The sequence below is a fragment of the Centruroides sculpturatus genome, unplaced genomic scaffold, assembly GCF_000671375.1.
Source record: "Centruroides sculpturatus isolate CEXI.00-Female unplaced genomic scaffold, Cexi_2.0 scaffold189, whole genome shotgun sequence".
In the NCBI taxonomy this organism is placed as follows: Eukaryota; Metazoa; Arthropoda; class Arachnida; order Scorpiones; family Buthidae; genus Centruroides; species Centruroides sculpturatus.
This window is the reverse complement of record NW_019384395.1, coordinates 511,348-529,320: the sequence shown is the minus strand read 5'-3', so window position 1 is coordinate 529,320 and position 17,973 is coordinate 511,348. Positions and strand designations below refer to the sequence as shown.

Below are 17,973 nucleotides of genomic sequence, written 5' to 3'. Positions count from 1 at the left end.
AATATAAAAATCTATTAACTTCTATAAAATAATTTTTACACTATTCAATTTTAAACATTATATTTTCAATTTAATTCTAATCAAGCGCTTAATTGAAATGAAAATACTTTAAATCGACGAACCGTAAATGCATAGGCGCATTACTTCAACGAGATTAGAGAAAATTTTAGTTATGAATGAATTTTACGCAAAAGAAATTCTATCTGTAATTTAATAAAATCGGGTATAATTTTAAACAATTCGAATACTCGATTGTTTCTTTTATTTATTTTTAAAGTCAACAGCGAGTAAGTAATGTAGTCGTTCCCAAAATGTCACCAAGGACAACTCGAAATGACCTCCTAACAACTAGTTATGCGCTCTGCTTACATCACTAATGCGAGCTTTTTCTCGATGAAGAGGGTGGAAAATATTAAATAAGTATTCCAAAAATACTTGGCGATTTTTTAAAATATAAATCTAGTTTTTGTTCTCCCGATCTAATAATTATAAACGTGTTTAAAAAAAACTTTTTCAGTCGATGCGCGACCCTAAATCAACGCATGATTAATATCTTTCATTAACTTTTTAGTTTTATTTTTAAAAAAATTATCCGTCCGAATGATTTAATGTCAAAAAATAATTGGATTTAATTTTTATATTTGTTAATTTTAGAATTTTTAATAGCTTTACAACATCAGAAATATATTTTAAATCTTGTAATGTAAAACACATTATTTAACTTTAAACACTGTAGAAATGCATTAGTGGAGAGAGAAAAATCAATTAATTACCATTACCAATAATTTTAGAATAGAATTTTTAACTTAAAAATTAAAACCGGGATAAAATTTCAGGATAAATTATACGATTAATTTGTAATTAATGGTGCACGCGTGTAATTGTAAGTTTAAAATTTTTAATTTATAGTTTTAATTCGCTTAAAAATAACTTCTGAAATTATTTATTACTTTTACTTTTATTATTAGTATTGAATAAATTATAATAATTTTATTATTAAAATATAATACTAATATACACATGCTCTCTGAAGCACACACACTTATACTAATAATTTATTCATTAGTTTTCTTATTAAAACATAATATAACATAATGTGATAAAATATATTGAAAAAATAATGGTAACTTAAAACTATTTTTCTTAAATATCTAAATTTGTTTTAATTATTTTAATATATTTTAAATTAATTATAAGCTCATTTTTTATCATTAATAGGTGCTATAAATTTATTATTTTTAATCTCATTTATATTTTTAGTACAAACATATTCTAAGAAATATAACATCAAAAAATGCATGGAAGTATGTTTAAAATAGTTATTTTTATTTTATAAAATAGCCTAGTTAATTCTCATTGAAACTATACGAAGTTCATACTAAAGGCGGATATAAAAATAGATATGTTCGAACAATTGAATAAGGGAATTTATATTCATTTAAAAAATGAACCACGTGAACAATTTTCCTAATTTAAAAACTTTCACGTGGCATGTTAAAATAGTCGTTCCATTCTCTAATTTAACCTTTCTTTTTCTATCATTACATAAAAGAATTTACGAAAATTTAATCTACTAACTTTATTTTATTCTCTATTTTTTTCTGTTTCATTTAATAAAAACGTTATATACTATCACAGAAGAAAAGTTCCTTTATTCCATCTCTCAATTTTTCCTCTTTTTTTTTATTTTTGGATAAATATATTGATTCACGACTGAATTCAGCAAAACTAAACAGATGTTTTGTATAAAAGCAGATTTCCTAGCATAGACAAATGTATTTTGTCTACCATATTGAATTTTACGGTAGAAAAATTATGTAAATTTATAAGTGAATGTAAATTACTTACAAATTTTCACCAGTTACCATGTTTTTAATCTTAAAGTAAGATAAGAACACCCTTCAATACACAATTGAATAAATATTACAGAAAATATTAAAATACGCTGAATATTGTAAATTAATTGAATGTTTTCTATATATAATAGAAAAAATATTTTAAAAAATTACTAGTAAAGATATATTAGTCATTGTATATCTAACACAAATGATTCACAAGCTATTATGTTAGAATTTAATACAGTTGTTTCCTGCTAAGTACGCTCTACATGATTTAATTTCTTCAGTAGAATACTTACTGTGAAGAAAACAAAGCACTAAATCAGACTAATCAATATTTACAAATAAACTAAAATTATCTCCAAATTACGCTACAAAGATAGTTTTTGTAGAGAGGTATAACGCTAATAAAAAGTATCAGGCATGATTATCAAAAGTACGTGTTTTCCATGCCATCTCGAGAACTTTGATAATTATGTATCCTGGAGCAGATGTTAACCACGTTAGCCCAGGTGAAGTTATACATATGATAAAAAGAGAAAAATTATCTTTGAGAAGAAAGGAAATACAACTTCATAGCAATTACACGCTAGACCTCATACCGGGGGATTGTGCAACTATATATGTATAAGTGATCAGTCTAGCATGTAGCATACTACTGATGTAATTACTTAGCAGTTATGCATTTTGATGATTTCATTTTTTTGAAAAAAATGACAACATTTAATTCTCATTTATTAGTGATATAACAAAATAATGATGAAACGTTATGCAAATTTGTCATATATTAAGACAGGAAAAAATCCTCTAATTTAAAGTACTGTATATTTTTAAAATAAATAATGTTTAAAACTTAAGGCCTGACTTATTAGGATGATGATGGTAAACTGTACAGTACATTAAGTAATTTGCATTATTAATAACTCTCTGCTTTAGAATGACTTTATAAAGGATGGATTATTCATTCTAAAATCAAAAATAAAGTTTAAATTCCTAGAAACAAGTTAAGATTTAAATAATGTTTTTAATGAATGAATTATATGCTAACATGTATATTTACAGCAGGTTAATTGTAAAACATGCAAATGAATTTTCAACTTTCTTATTGCTAACAGTTCGATTCAGCAAATTTACTGTTTATTAGATCGCAATTTCACTAAATTCAGTTGTAACTTGTGATTTAATTATTAGATTAGAATTTATTGATATTATTAAGTAATTAAAAAAAAAAGTATTAAAACATTTTAGGTCTATTAAAATAATGTTTTTAATGAATGAATATTATGCTAACATGTATATTTACAGCAGGTTAGTTGTAAAACATGCAAATGAATTTTCAACTTTCTTANTATTTTAAACGATTTTCTTTTAAAACTGCACAGAAATAAAATAAAATTGCTGTTTAAATTGCCTTATAATTCTTCTTGTATTTTTTGCTGATGTTTATCAACTATTTTACAATATCATTATATTATATACATTTTTTGTATTTATTTCCTGTTTTATCTACGGCAAGTTAAAGACTTCCAGCTATAAAATGCGAAAAAAATACACAAAACTTCATTAAGATGATCAAATTACTGTCGGACTTCGATTTAACGCCATCCTAAATAACGTCAATGAATATATTCGTGCATTAAACCACCCAATTCCGTGACTCAAACACTGGACTTCGCGTGTACACCTCATTACAATAGACAACTCTCTTTGTATGAGGTACTGTACTTCGGTTTAGCGCCACACTCGATTTGATGCTAATTTTAGAAACGAACCGAGTGGTAGCACTAAATCAAAATGTAACTGTAAAATTTTTAAAAGTACAGACAAATTTGCAAGAACAAATATTTAAAAATATATATATGAAAGCTAATGATGAATTTACTAACGAGCGAATAATGATAAATATAATTTATCATCGTTTTAAATTGAATACCGGTTGATAAATAAATAAATAATTTTTAAAATTGTTATCTTACGTCGTCTCCACGTTGCATCATTCAGTGTAATTCTTAAATCAAACAAGCGATTCTAGGAAAAGTAATCGTTTGAATTTACTGTTTTAAACACATTTCTTCGGTAAACAATGAACGTACTACTGGTACAGTATATTAGTGTAACACGTGTTTAAACCAATTTTCAGGTTTTTTAATAGTAAATCGCGTATTGAATACGGTTCAATCAGTATTAATTAAATACGTTTCATCCGTAAACAATAAATGTACAGTACATTAAAGTAACACGTGTTCTGTAAAAAATAAACTAATTTTCATGTTTTTTTTGAGAAGGGAACAACTACTTTTTATAGAGTAAATCTGATATTAAACACATCTTGACCAATACCTCTTCCTTGTTGCTGTTTATTTTGATATTTTTTCTAAAAATCTATTATTAAATATGCAGTAGAATTAGTATAACACATGTTCATTAAAAAAAATTAAATTCGTTTTTAAATGTTTTGTAAGAAAAATTTGGATTTTTTAAAATTGAATTGCGTATTAAAAATATCTCAATCAATACTTCTTCCTGACGAATTGCTGATCTTAATATTTTCTTTAAAAAATTCCCTTATTAAATACACAATAAATTTAAATTTTTTAAAAACGCTTTTCATCAATAAACAATGAACATACATACGTTAATGAAACAAGTTTTTTATTAAATTAATTTTCATTGTTTTTATAGCAGAAAAGAAACCTACTTTTTAATAGTAAATTGATTACATACACCTCGATATTTTTTCTGTTATTTATCTTGAGATATGTTTTTTATCTCTATTAAATGTACTGTGAAGTATAGTACAATAAAATGAAACTATTTTAATCTTGTTCACCTATAAACAATAAATTTATGTTAGCGAAACACGCGTTTATTTTTAAATCAAATTAATTTACATTGTTTTTCCACAAAAAAACTGTTGTTTTAATAATAGATAGGGTATTAAACACACCGTAATTAAACAATACTTCTCGTGTTCTTATCTCGATATTTTACTATAAAAATCTCTACTAAATAGAATGAAATTGTTTTAAATTTCATCTATAAATATTAGATGTGTGTTAATAAAACACGTTTTTTTTTAACTGAACTAATTTTCATGTCTTTCCCCAAAATCTATTGTTTTAATAAAAAACCGAATGGTAAACACATTAATCAATACTACTTCTGATGTATTCATCTTGTTATTTTTCTTTAAAATATCTATCAAGTGTAAAGGTAAAATAAATTAAAAGCTTAATTTTAAGCTCATAAAATGAAATTACTCCAATTTACATGTCAAAAATCTATGTCAAGTTATGTAAGGAACATCATTTACTCAATAAAACGGAACAATATTCCTCACCAAAGCAATTTCGTACAGGAAAACAGGAAATTGAACAGAGATAATAAAACAATAAATTGCAATCTCTTTTTCTTTTTCCTAGTGTATATCATCAGATATCGAATCTCATTTCCATGTTCTATTTTATGATCGTTATTCGAAGCATTCATTTTCGTTAAGGAAAGTTTGTTAAGTAAATTAATAAAATGAAACATTGAACTTTTATAGACTTAATCTACAAGTTTTTCAAGAGATTTTATTTTCTTTCCATGATAATTTCCCAAACGCCTGCCTACTCGTAATTGTTTCTAGAATATAAAATAAACCTTCGACATTGAAACTTGTCAGATAAAACACGAAAATCTTTATCTTTTGTTTGTAAGGCACATAAAAGATATCTTCTTTTTTATTGGTTTGTAGGCCTCTACGTTCGACTGATAAAGTACTGTTTCCACGAGGATTAAGAAAAATCAGATAATTCGATTTGGTATACTTAAATGGTCGCTTAAACACGTTGAAGTTATTTTAATTTGTCGAAGCATGTGTTTAGAGTGTGAAGCCACGTATAAATTTTAAAGGGTAACGATCTGTGTGCTTGATGTTCAATGCCACTCCCCCACTATCTGCATCGCATCACGATTCACAGTTGGTGACACCGGTCGTGAGAAGGAAAGAGTTTTCCCATGCCTCACTTCACAGTGAGGAGAATAATGACGTAGTTTGGTCATTCCATTCGTGCTGTGCTTGAACACCTATTCTAACAATAACCAAAATAATAATTTTTCACACTTCAGTTGTTTTAAGCAACTATCTCCGTCGACGTTCGCAGTTTTGTACATATTTTTAGTGTCAATTTATAGTGAACATAAGTACAACTTTAAAACGTATGAAATAATACGGCGAGTGAAAAATACAGTAAATAACTCTAACTTTCCATAAATTTAAAACATTTTACTGCTAATTTATCAAAATTAAAATTTTATTGAATAATAAAACATGCATTCTTACACGTGACTATTTAGCCATGTTTTTAAGCATTAAATCCTGTATTAGGCTAGTAGATAGAAACTGATTTCTAGCTCTAAATGTATTGCAATTGTTCAAAACCCTTATAAAATAAATCCGCCAATAGTTGGAAGTTAGAAGATTGCCGAGTTCAAGAATATCCTAAATCAATTTATTCCATCAAAACGTAATGAAGATACCATAGCAACGAAAGTGTCCTGTTCAAAGATTCCATTTTCTTTGTTGTTCAAAGTGCATTGACTTGACACTCATTATTCTCATGGTTGAGAGTAGAAGAACCGGATGCTTGGATTTCAAACCTTCTTCGACAATTTCATTTCCATACAATTTTTAAAAAAGAAAGAAAAAACGTAATGAAATTAGCGGGTTAAAAATGTAACCAATCTCGTAGGAAAGACGTGAGAGGAGGACAAAGTTCGTCATACAAAATTACAAAACATTTAACATCTTCGGAATTTCTTAACGATAACTGAATGATGAAACGTATAAATTTTAAGCTTAATTATCATTAAGTTTAAAATTTATGCGTTTAATTAATATAGGTGAGTGGGATGGCATGTAAAAGGTTAAAGTTACATTAAAGCGTGACCTTTGAACTTGGTGTATAGTATAATTAGTGTATAAAACTGTTACATTATACGTGAAATTCGATATCGTCAATGTAAGATACATATAAATAAGAAGGGCTGAGAAGAAACGGTTGCCATGACTGACACACAAAAACTATGAGCGAAGGTAAACAAAATCCATATTTGATGCAACGCAACACCCCGAAAACTATTAAAGTAAACACAACAACTTACATGCACTTTAGCACTTTTGTTTTTCAGCTTAACTCTGGGTATTTGAGAACAGAATCGCTCGTCTAAAACGTAACCACCATTCCTTCTTTCGCACAAAGTCTCCAATTTCTGATCAGCGCTACACGTGCACATCATGCAGAAACGTCGAACAAGTGAAACAGCACTTTGCTTCTCCCTTGCCGAAACGGAAATGGCAAGTGGTAACACGTGACTCGAGGGAGGAGTCAAAACACCTTTCAACTCCTCACTTTACCTGTTCCTTCAATGCACTAGTTTTCCTCTTTATAAAATTATATCGTTTAATTTTAACACATATTTCGATCCAATTTTATCTTTTTGAGATTAAAAAATAAATGACATAACTTATTCACATAAAAACAAATCTTGTTATTCCTGCGTTTGTGCGTTTGATTTAACGCTATTTTTTAACAGCAGCAAACATTCAAAATATCCTCATAGATTGTATATATATATATATATATATATATAAATCTCAAATAATAGCTTCACTAGTTAAGATGAGGAGCGACTGTGTAACGAATTAAAATATACAACTGTTAAAGTATACAGTATAAGTCGGATTCGAGTTATTATATCGTGAGGGCAAAGGGCAAAAAAAGTAACATTTAATGATTGCCATAACTACAGAAAGCATAAAAATACAAAGGAGTATTCCAACCGTCCCAAATTCCGACCACACCCATTCAGAATAAACGTATGACCTTACCATTTTCAGAACTCCAACTACTTGTACACAACATTCGGGCAACGGACCTCGGTAGCGACATGACCATACACTTAAATAACAAAACAGTTAGACGATCGCGACTTAACCGTCACAAACCTATACCTGTTACGCCATACTTGTACCATTTCCATCGCGTGGGGGAGCCACTGACGTCACACTCGGCCGTTACTATAAAACTAACTTTTCCTAGTTTGTGCAGCTGTTTTATAAAATTAACAATTTCTAAAAATTCCCTCGATTCTATTATGAAAATTTCCTTTAAAATTCGTCCGTTTTAAAACGTTATTTCTGCAAGAAAAAGTTTTTAAGAGAGTGCATTTTTTATTGCTACATTAAACCTTTAAATAATGTGAAAAATTCAAGATATCGCTTTAAACACTTTCTAATTAATTATATAGTTTTTACGCTCGCATTTAAGTGAATATATGTGCATATTTTTGCTCAAGAAAAAATATATATACTAAAAATATGCTTAAAATATTCATGCTTTTTCCTTGCTAACAGATGACGCTTTAGCATCTCCTCTATTTAAATTTTTAGAATTTCTCAAGACTTTTAGGCAACTTTTTTGACATCAGCGCATTTTGTAATGCCGTTCACAGCAGATTAAAGGGATCATTTATCTCGATTTTCGAGCCATTAAGTAACAATAAAAGAGACGAATTAAAGAAAATATTATTTGTTTGACCCACTTTTAACTTTCTTTTTTTTTTTTAATTTAATCTTCTAAAGTATCTTTGATACTTCTGAAAAGGTTAAAAAAGAAAAAAGAAAAAGTAAAAAAAAAATCGATATTTCGTTTCAAAATATACACGTAGTGCCATCTATTAACGAAATGTATAGTTAATATTCACTTACCAAAAATAGTCTTGGGTGGGTTCGGTTTCTTAAGAAATTTCCATTCATTTACGCTAACGAAAAATCGATTGTAGAATTAACCTATCGATTAAGAAACTGAGCAATTGATACAATCATAATCGATACTTAAATATGAAAAGCGACGAGAGTGCCAATTGTCCAAAGCTCTTTTGTGCGAGTGAGGGTCATTATTTAAGAATTTCAGAATTTGAACAAACCAAGGTTATCTAAAATTGTCATTTCGATGGGAAAAACCTCCCACGTCGTGGATGAATGGATTGGTTTCGGTACACGCACATCCGTTCCGAAAAATTGCGCTCGATGGAGCGGATTTTAAGCACTTTGTATCGATGTCTAGGACACCCGAATTCGTGCTCGATATTTATAATAATGCTCCAAATAACGTAAGCATATTTAAATAAAATATTAAAATTCCTCAACTTACCGAACGAAGAAAATCGCAGCAGTCTTTCGTCTCGAAGTGAAGTCGTTTCTGACAACTCGCTTTCCTCATCTTCTTCGGGGAGGGGTGGAGGACCCGATATATCGTATCCCCAACGTCTTCTAAAAGCTTGCCTACCTCCATCTAGTCTTATTCTCGGTAGATCAACAAAAAGTCTGTCTCCAATCTAGAAAATAGAGGAGAAAAAATGGTAAAATAGCTAAGAAACAAGCCTCTGAGGAAGACGAAAATCAAAATTACACTTTATAAAATAGTTTTTTTTAGCAAAAAATACATATTTAAAAAGTTAATATAAAATAAAACTATAGTGCTTGTAAATATGGAATTTTTAAAAAGATAAAATCGGAGAAAAATAATTTTATAAGATTAAGTGCAGCCATCTATCGGATTAAAGATATATAAAAGGCAACTTATCAATTAATCGATTCTCGTGTAAAGAATGTTTAAGTGATATATTTCCTCCCTCTTATAAATACTTTCGTATAAGTTCAATTAACTTTTTAATTTAAAAATAGCTTATATACAAAACTAGTTTTAAGCAAGGAGAGAAAAAAATTTCAAATGATAAAATTTATATTTAGAAGAAAATTTGGATATAAAATAAGTACTGTATAGGGCAAAATCATTATAAAGCATACTGTACTAATATTTTAAAATTTTAACATTTAAACAAGAATTTTTGGTAAAGTTATTGATTATAACTTCACATGCTTCTATCTAAAATTTTTTAAACTAAACTTGTCGTTTCTTATTACAATAAACGATAATTTAATGTCGTACTACTAATGAATTCGCATTAAAATTTTTGAAAGTTTAAATTTTTTTTTGTAAAATTATGATTTTGGCCATATTAAATTACATGCTTAAAATTTACGAACGTTTAATTAAACTCGAAATATGTTAATAATTTTATTAACAAGGAAAAATTTAAGCACGTATATTAAAATTCTTACATAGCTTCCGTAATGATTCCTTCTGTCCGTTTTCCACTTACTTATATCCTTCGTTACCTATTGTTTCTGTATTTTTTCCCTCTTTTTTTAATTAATTCATGCGAAAACTGGGTTTATAGATTTGCTTCGTTAATTATTTGCTCATAGTTCCGCATGCGAATAAGTATTTCTTATCAATTTAATCGTTAAGATAAAAAGCATCCTCAGATAAGGAGAGTTGCATTAGATGCTTGCCCCTGATTATATATAATCGCAGAATAAACATTTACAATGTCAAAATGACTGCAGAAATTTCCTTCTTAGCTTTTCAAAATATAAAGCTCAGCTCATCTATTTAACTATATTTAAACTTATGAGTACTTAATGCAGTTGTGTGGAGCACAGACAAACCTTTGTCTTTTCTATCTTTTTTTTTTAAACATACTTAATATAAACTATTCATTTTCTATTATAGACTATATATTGGAGAAGTTTTTGAACATAAAAATCTGGTAAGAATAACTTATAAAAAGCATTTAAAATATTTCGCAAAATGATATTTGTTTATTTGACGTCTGTACAAATAGCGTCTTGCACATCATTTAACTATAAATGAGTCATCTAGTTAAGCGACATAATTAATATACTGTATACGCTACATTGCAACACGGTAATTCTAGTTTTAACACTAATAAATTAAATAATAGTAGAAAGTTTAACACGAATTTATCATTACAAAGCAGGATAAATGTAGATTAATAAGCAATCCGTTACTTTTATTAATTTATAAAACCCTTCCTCCTTATGATAAAAGCTTCTTTTCTAGAGTTCGTCGACGCCTCCGAATGACTTAACGTTCGTAACTATTTGTATATGTTGTGTATGAAAATTAAAGACGTAAAAATTAATAAATTTCATATATATTATTTTATTTATTTATATTTCGATACCTTTCATGCTTAAGCATCATCATCACTAGTTAAGATGAGGAGCGACTGTGTAACGAATTAAAATATACAACTGTTAAAGTATACAGTATAAGTCGGATTCGAGTTATTATATCGTGAGGGCNACATAAAAGATTTAAAAAAAAATTAATGTAACTATTTATTTCAAGAACATTTTTAAAAGCTTTTGGAAGATCAAGGCAATTTTGAAAACATCATAAATAAAAACAATGTACTACTGTAATCTATTATATATAGCCTATATATTTAATGTATTTTATAGATAAGTATCTTACAGTATTTCTAACAGCAAAAATAGTCTAGATATGAAAGAAAACAATTACTAAATGTTATAAACTCAAAGTTATAGAAAAATGAAATTTGATACTTTATATTGTGTAAAATGATTATTATGTTTTGATAAAAGTATAGTAATATATTTTAAAAAAGCAATTTTTAAAATATATACTACATAAAATGAACAATATATCAATATATATTTTCTTTATAAAAATATTAATAGTTAACATGAAAATTATATTTTTTAGAGTTTAAACTATAGCTTGTTGAAAGTAAACACTAAAATAAGATTGTTTAAATCACCTATTTCCTCATCTCTCCTCCTCATTACTGTCATTATCATCATCTCCTATACCTTCCAAGTGTACAGATGTAAAATGATATATTTATATATTTCATTTTATATACAAGATAGCCCAAAAGTCAGTTAACCACTTTAAAACCTAAATTGCTACCTTTCTCAAATAATCATATTTTTAAATCATGTTTTCATCAATTTCATAAATGAAAAACTACATTGTTTTTAATTTATTTTACAATTTACATACACAAATATATCTGTAATATATATTTATTTAAATATAAAATGAACAGTTGCATTTTATTGAATGTGTAAGTTGAAGAAGGAGAAGAAGAAGGGGAAAAAAGTGTGTTATGTGGAGTGAAATAGAAGAAAAATGTCAAAGATAAAATATATATATGTATATGGATCTGGAAATGAGGTAAAAAATCTACACGAATAAGAATGAAATGTGAAGATATAAAAAGGAAGAGATTATGATAGGTGAACATTCAAAGAAAGGGAAAAAAGCAGAATAACATAAAAAGAATACATTTGATAAATACTGAAATGTAAACTCTAGCCAGCTGGAATTTTAATATTACAATTTATACATTTATAAATAACACTCTTGTATTTTATAAATGACAGTTTTATTATTAAATCAAGGATTAATAATAAAACTTAGAATAAAACTATCATTTATAAATAATAAAACCATTATTTATAAATTTTTTTAATACTGTACTTTATACATGATAGTTTTATTTTAGCTTTTATATCCTGTTTATTAAAACCAGAATAAACAGTATAATAAAAATTTTATATTGTTTACTAATTATGTTACTTAAATTAAAATAGTTTAAAAGAAACTAATGACAAAATGTATTACTAAATGATTATTGTAATGTTATTGATGATCTTGAAGAAAATGTATATTGAACGATTGTTAGATAACAAATGTATACCAATAAATTACTGTAAAAATATACCCCCTGTAACAAAGCTTAGCCTCAATGCAAATAAAATATTTATAATAATAATATAAATTTTAAAATATCATACAAAATTAGATATGTATTTGAGGAAAATGTAAGAGAAAGGTTAACAAAAAAGTCTTAAATAAAATCATATCATATACAGCGTGACCCAAAGTCAAATAACCATTGTAAAGAATAAATTGCTGTCTTGGAATTCAATAAGTACTTGAATAAAACTGTAATTAAGTCCTTCAATGATCAACTGACTTATGGGCCATCCTTTACTGATTACATCAAACTAAAAAATTGCTTTTTATTATAAATTTATCAATAAGATTCTTGCAAACATAATAATAATTTAAAAATCACACCTTTATTTTTAAACTTTATGATTATTTATTAAATTAGAATTAAACATAAAAATAAAATGATTTTATAAATGATATTATTTTAAATTTATTGAAATTTAATGAATCAAAGTATTATCACATATGATGATAAAATTTATTCTTATAAGAGAAATTTTCATAAATAATTTGTAAATTATTGATGAATAAGGAAAAATGCACTTTCTTTTAACTAGTAACAGTTTATCCAAAACTCGAAACTATTTTATATTGCATTATTTCATTACACTTATTCTTGTAAAAAAAATAAAGTAACAAGAATTTGTTGATTTTGTTTATCTTAATCTTCATGAGAAATTTGTAAATAAATAAATGAAAAAAATATTTTTATGCTATATTCTGTGTATCTAAAATTGGAAAACAATTATTTGGAATTCAGTAAGTGCAGTACTTGAATAAAACAGTAATTTAGTCTTTCAATGGTCAACTGACTTTTGGACCATCTGCAAATATCTGCATTAATTTATTAATCTACTTCTTGTAAAATGGTTAAATTAAATAAGTTATTTTAAAATATCATCACATGAAAATTAGGCTTATAATGATAGAATTTAAGATAAATTTTTATGAAAGATTTACAATTTTTTGTATTGTGTTCTACTTCTTTGGAACTGGTAAAGTATTTCCTTTCATTTGTACTATTTTATTTGTCAAATTCTTTAAAGGAAAAAAATTTATGAATATTTTGCAAGGACATCCGGTGATTGATTTTGCATTTCACGTCCTAAAATGAATACATATATATTTTTTTTGGTTCTCTTTCTTCAATCTATTGCTATTATATGAAATCAATCTTCGTCCTTGAATATATTCATAGGTAAATATACATAATCTGTAGTGAAATTTTCTGTAAAATAACCTACACTCATTTCTTCGGTTGGATAATGGGTGAAAGTACAATCGTCTTGAAGTAAGACGCAGTAATGCGGTTTCCATGGTAACCCGTGGTCTTGTTTCGTTTGGACTGGAACGTTACGCCATCTGGAGTTGGTTTGGTCGGTTACAGGATTTTCTTTGTCTAAAAATAAATATTTTTATTTTCAATTAATTTAAATTTTTATAGCTAAAAGAAAAATGTATGTATTATCAACAATAATAATAATATTATTATTATTATTTCATTCGTTACATTTAAATTAACTATGTGTAATACAATTATAAAATACATTACATAAATAAGCAATTTTGTTTTAGATTTATTGTAATTTTTCCAAGAATAATGATAATAATAATAATAATAATGTTTTTAAAAGGCCATTACAGAATTTTCTACTTTACTGAAGATATATTTGAAAATTGCTTTCTTTCTGACCACGGGACCGTTATATTTTTTCACGAAGAAACCATTTCCTATCCATTTCTATCCATGCCGAATTTATTCAGCATGGCGGGGCAATTTCTTTTATTGAAATTCTAGGAATCTCACTGCATCATTTGACTCGGTGATTCTATTCTTTCATGGATCAAGGTTACAATGTGGCATGTAACACTCCGAATATCTCCAATCAGAAATTTTCTTCCTGACAAAATAACAGAGATTCCTTTGCAATTTAGGATTTCTGTACATAAAATGTAGTTTATTTTATTTTTCTTCTCAACTCTTCACAAACAGCTGCTCTCTTTAGTAAATTTACTACACATTGCTTTACAGCTGCTCTTTCCTCGGGCGATTCTGCTTACAAATACCGTGGTCAGCTGTTCAGGTGCAGCTGACACACTTAACATTCGTAATTATTATAGTATGAATAACCCTCTTCGTACGACTTTAGACATAATCAATCAAAATATTTTTGAAATAATTATTTAATATATAATATATACGGTAATTCTCAACAGAGGGCGATAACAATCTAACAAGCCAAGACGGAAGCAGTGATACTTTCAACATAAGATGGAGCCACTATCAGTTGTTAGGTATCTTTTTTTTCTTCCTAATATTAAAACTTTAATAATGAATAATAATTGTACGTCATTAATTTATCAATAATGTTAAAGCATCAGTAGTAAATTAAATAGTCCGTTTAATTCATAAAACAGTGGAATTTTCTTTCCTACGTCATCGATTGGTAAACGTGAGAAGAAACGAGATGATCTCGAGATCTTCCGGGTTGAAGAATGAGCACCTGCATTGATTTCAGATGGTTTTTTTTTCTTACTAAACAATTATATGCGAATTTTCAAGTAAATATTTTACATAACAACATGATAAAAGAGTATTTATTAGTTGTACGAATAGTAAATATGCTAAACATGCCATCCTTCACGCTCCATTCAAATTTCTAATGTCATTGTACTGTTCTGTGTTGTGAACCACATGACGTCATCACGAGTAAATCTAATAAAGGAACGGTGTAGCATAAACTATGTATAACAAACTAATTATGCATAATTACGAGGCTAAATGATTTTATAAATAAATATTTTAAATTCTACTTAAGTTTATATTTACAGTACGCTATAAACAGAATAAGATTTTTCTCTTAATTGCATAACTCGTGCTTTAGCGTGTTTGAAATAAATTATGATACGTCACATAAATTGCGATTAAAGTTGGGCATATAATTTGTAAATAAACAAGCGACATTAAATTTTATTTGAAGGGTATTTAGTGCTATAAATTTCTAATTCCTGATTGGATAATTTCAAATTCAAAGTTTTATTTCGGCATGCTTTTTCAAATGCCTATTTTTTTCTCCAAATTATGATCGGAATTTGATATATATAATTTGTAAATAAACAAGCAACATAAAATTTTATTGGATAAGCATTTTTATTACTCTAAATTCCTAAACCCTGATTGGTTAATTTCAAATTCAAATTTCGAACTTAATCAAAATATTTATTTTTCTTCCAAATTTTTAAATCACTGTAATATTCGTTTGAATTTTTTAATAATTTGGTTTGAAATCTTTAATTGTTCAAACTTTGGGTACACAATTCTCGGCTCTTCAATGGTTCAATTCTCTAAAATGTTTGGCTTTTAATTAATCATCAGATACTAGATGATTAATTAGCACCGAAATGAAAGCTGATAAATTAGTAAAACATAGTTTCAGAAAGTGTAATTCGCCTTATCCATAAATCAACTTTTTCCTTCATCGAAGTAACATAATTACGCCATGTTGGCAGATCACATGTTCATGCTTTAGGGCTTTAATATTTAAGGCTGTAAGTTTTTCAAATACTGTAATTATAATAATTATTTTATCGTAAACTAAAATCAGAATCAATCAATCGTTTAAATGACATCTTTCGATTTATAATATCAAAATTTGAACAAATGGTTCTAAAATGTAAATACAGTTAAATATAAATAAAATAAAGTTGCAGTAATTACTTTTGTCCCACGAATTCTCTAGGTTATAGAAATTTTTTTAAACAAAATTTAAATTCAAATTTCATTGTGAAGAAAGGTTTTGAAATCACCCAATCGCATAACGTAATACGTAATTTCAAATTTACAAAATAAGAATGCGTGTTGATTACTTTGAAAAAAATACATTTGACTTATTCCTTTGATAATACAATAATTTACATTTAAATTACTCTTATTGTGTAGCTAAGAGCATTTATATATATATATATATATATACAACTTGACAGCATGATGAGAGATAGATACAATCATTTCAATTGGTTAATTAGTTTATGCAAATGTTTATTAATTCAAATAAATAAACTAATAACAGTCTATTATTTGAATATCTTTAAACCAATCATATGCAGGAACTCGATTTTTAAAAATAATGAAGTAATTCTTTAAAAAGAAATTCAAACAAACTACAGAAAAATAATAAAAAATTGAAATTTAATTTAATTTTTAAATTGGGATTAATACGTTAAAATTGATTTTTTGAATTGTTTTTCAACGTAAATTTAGCAGATTAAATTTTTTAAAAAAATGTAAATTAAATTGTGATTAAATACGAATAAATTAAATTACAAAGTAATCAACGAGGAGAATTTTTTCTAACAATTTTTACACAGAAAAACCTGTTTTAAAATAATAAAAGTAAGAACTAGTCGAGTTAAAGAAATAAAATAACGTTAAAAAAATCCAGTTTTCCTGTTTCAGAAAGGTAACGGTCTTAAGAACCATCACTTTTGCATCAACAGTATACAAAAGCTACTTGAATAACATTAATCGTGTTTACTTCCTGGTCTCGTTGAAACGGTAAAAGCATAAAAGTACTAAAAATAACTTTTTAATAAATTTAAACATAAGGATAAACTTATATTTCATCGCTCTATTAACTCTACATGTAGATCAAAAATTGCATTTCATACACTTAATATAAATTAAATAAAGTTCATTTAAAATTTAAAATCATTTTAAATTCTTCAATATTTAATTAAAATTACTTTAAATTCAATTTCATCTAATTAGGTTTAAAATTTTAGCCAATTGCAAAGACAGCTTTAATTCAATTAACGGAAAATTTAAATCTTTTCGTATGATTGGTTAAGAGAAATTCAAATTGTAAACTGTGATTGGTTTGTTGAAATTTTTAAACATTGACGTAAACAAATGAACCAATAGGATAGTCAACTTATTTATTTTAAAATATTCACGAATTTAGACCAAAAATGAGATCTATACATCTATTTTTGGTATATATTTTATTGAATATCCACATTCTAGAAGGTTTTCAGTTGAATATGATTCATCAGATGATAAATGAANATCAAATAAATTTAATTTCTTAATCTAGGAAAGGATAAAAAAAATAAAAAAATAAAATAGAATAAAATGATTCGCAGCTTTTATCCTTGTTCCAATCTAACTTAAAGTTGAATAGAGTAAGCACGTAAAAAATTACCAGAATAGGCAATTGAGCTTCAAAAAAATAGAAGTAGAAAAGTAATCAAACGATAAAAATCTTTCATTTCAGCCGAATCAAAGTTAAAAATTATCATTTGGCAGGCAAGTAATTTTATTTAAGAAATGACAATTACCAGTTTTGTAGGCAAGTAATTTTATTTTAAGAACCATTTTATCAATTGATCAGTTTCCTATAATTTTAATTTTAATGGTCACACGACGCTGAATATTCCCGCATTATATTTTAAAA

At 26.6% G+C, this 17,973-nt stretch overlaps 1 protein-coding gene across 1 annotated transcript in view; it reads right to left on the bottom strand.

Annotated features, from left to right (window-relative positions):
• Positions 1-17,973, bottom strand: part of LOC111618368 (probable Ras GTPase-activating protein) — a 141,968-nt gene that overhangs the window by 74,592 nt on the left and 49,403 nt on the right. The window contains exons 2-3 of the mRNA XM_023359880.1: positions 13,765-13,919; positions 9,038-9,221 (exon numbers count right to left, since the gene is read on the bottom strand). Coding sequence (XP_023215648.1) covers positions 9,038-9,221; positions 13,765-13,919 — 339 coding nt within the window. The remainder of the gene's footprint in view (positions 1-9,037; positions 9,222-13,764; positions 13,920-17,973) is intronic.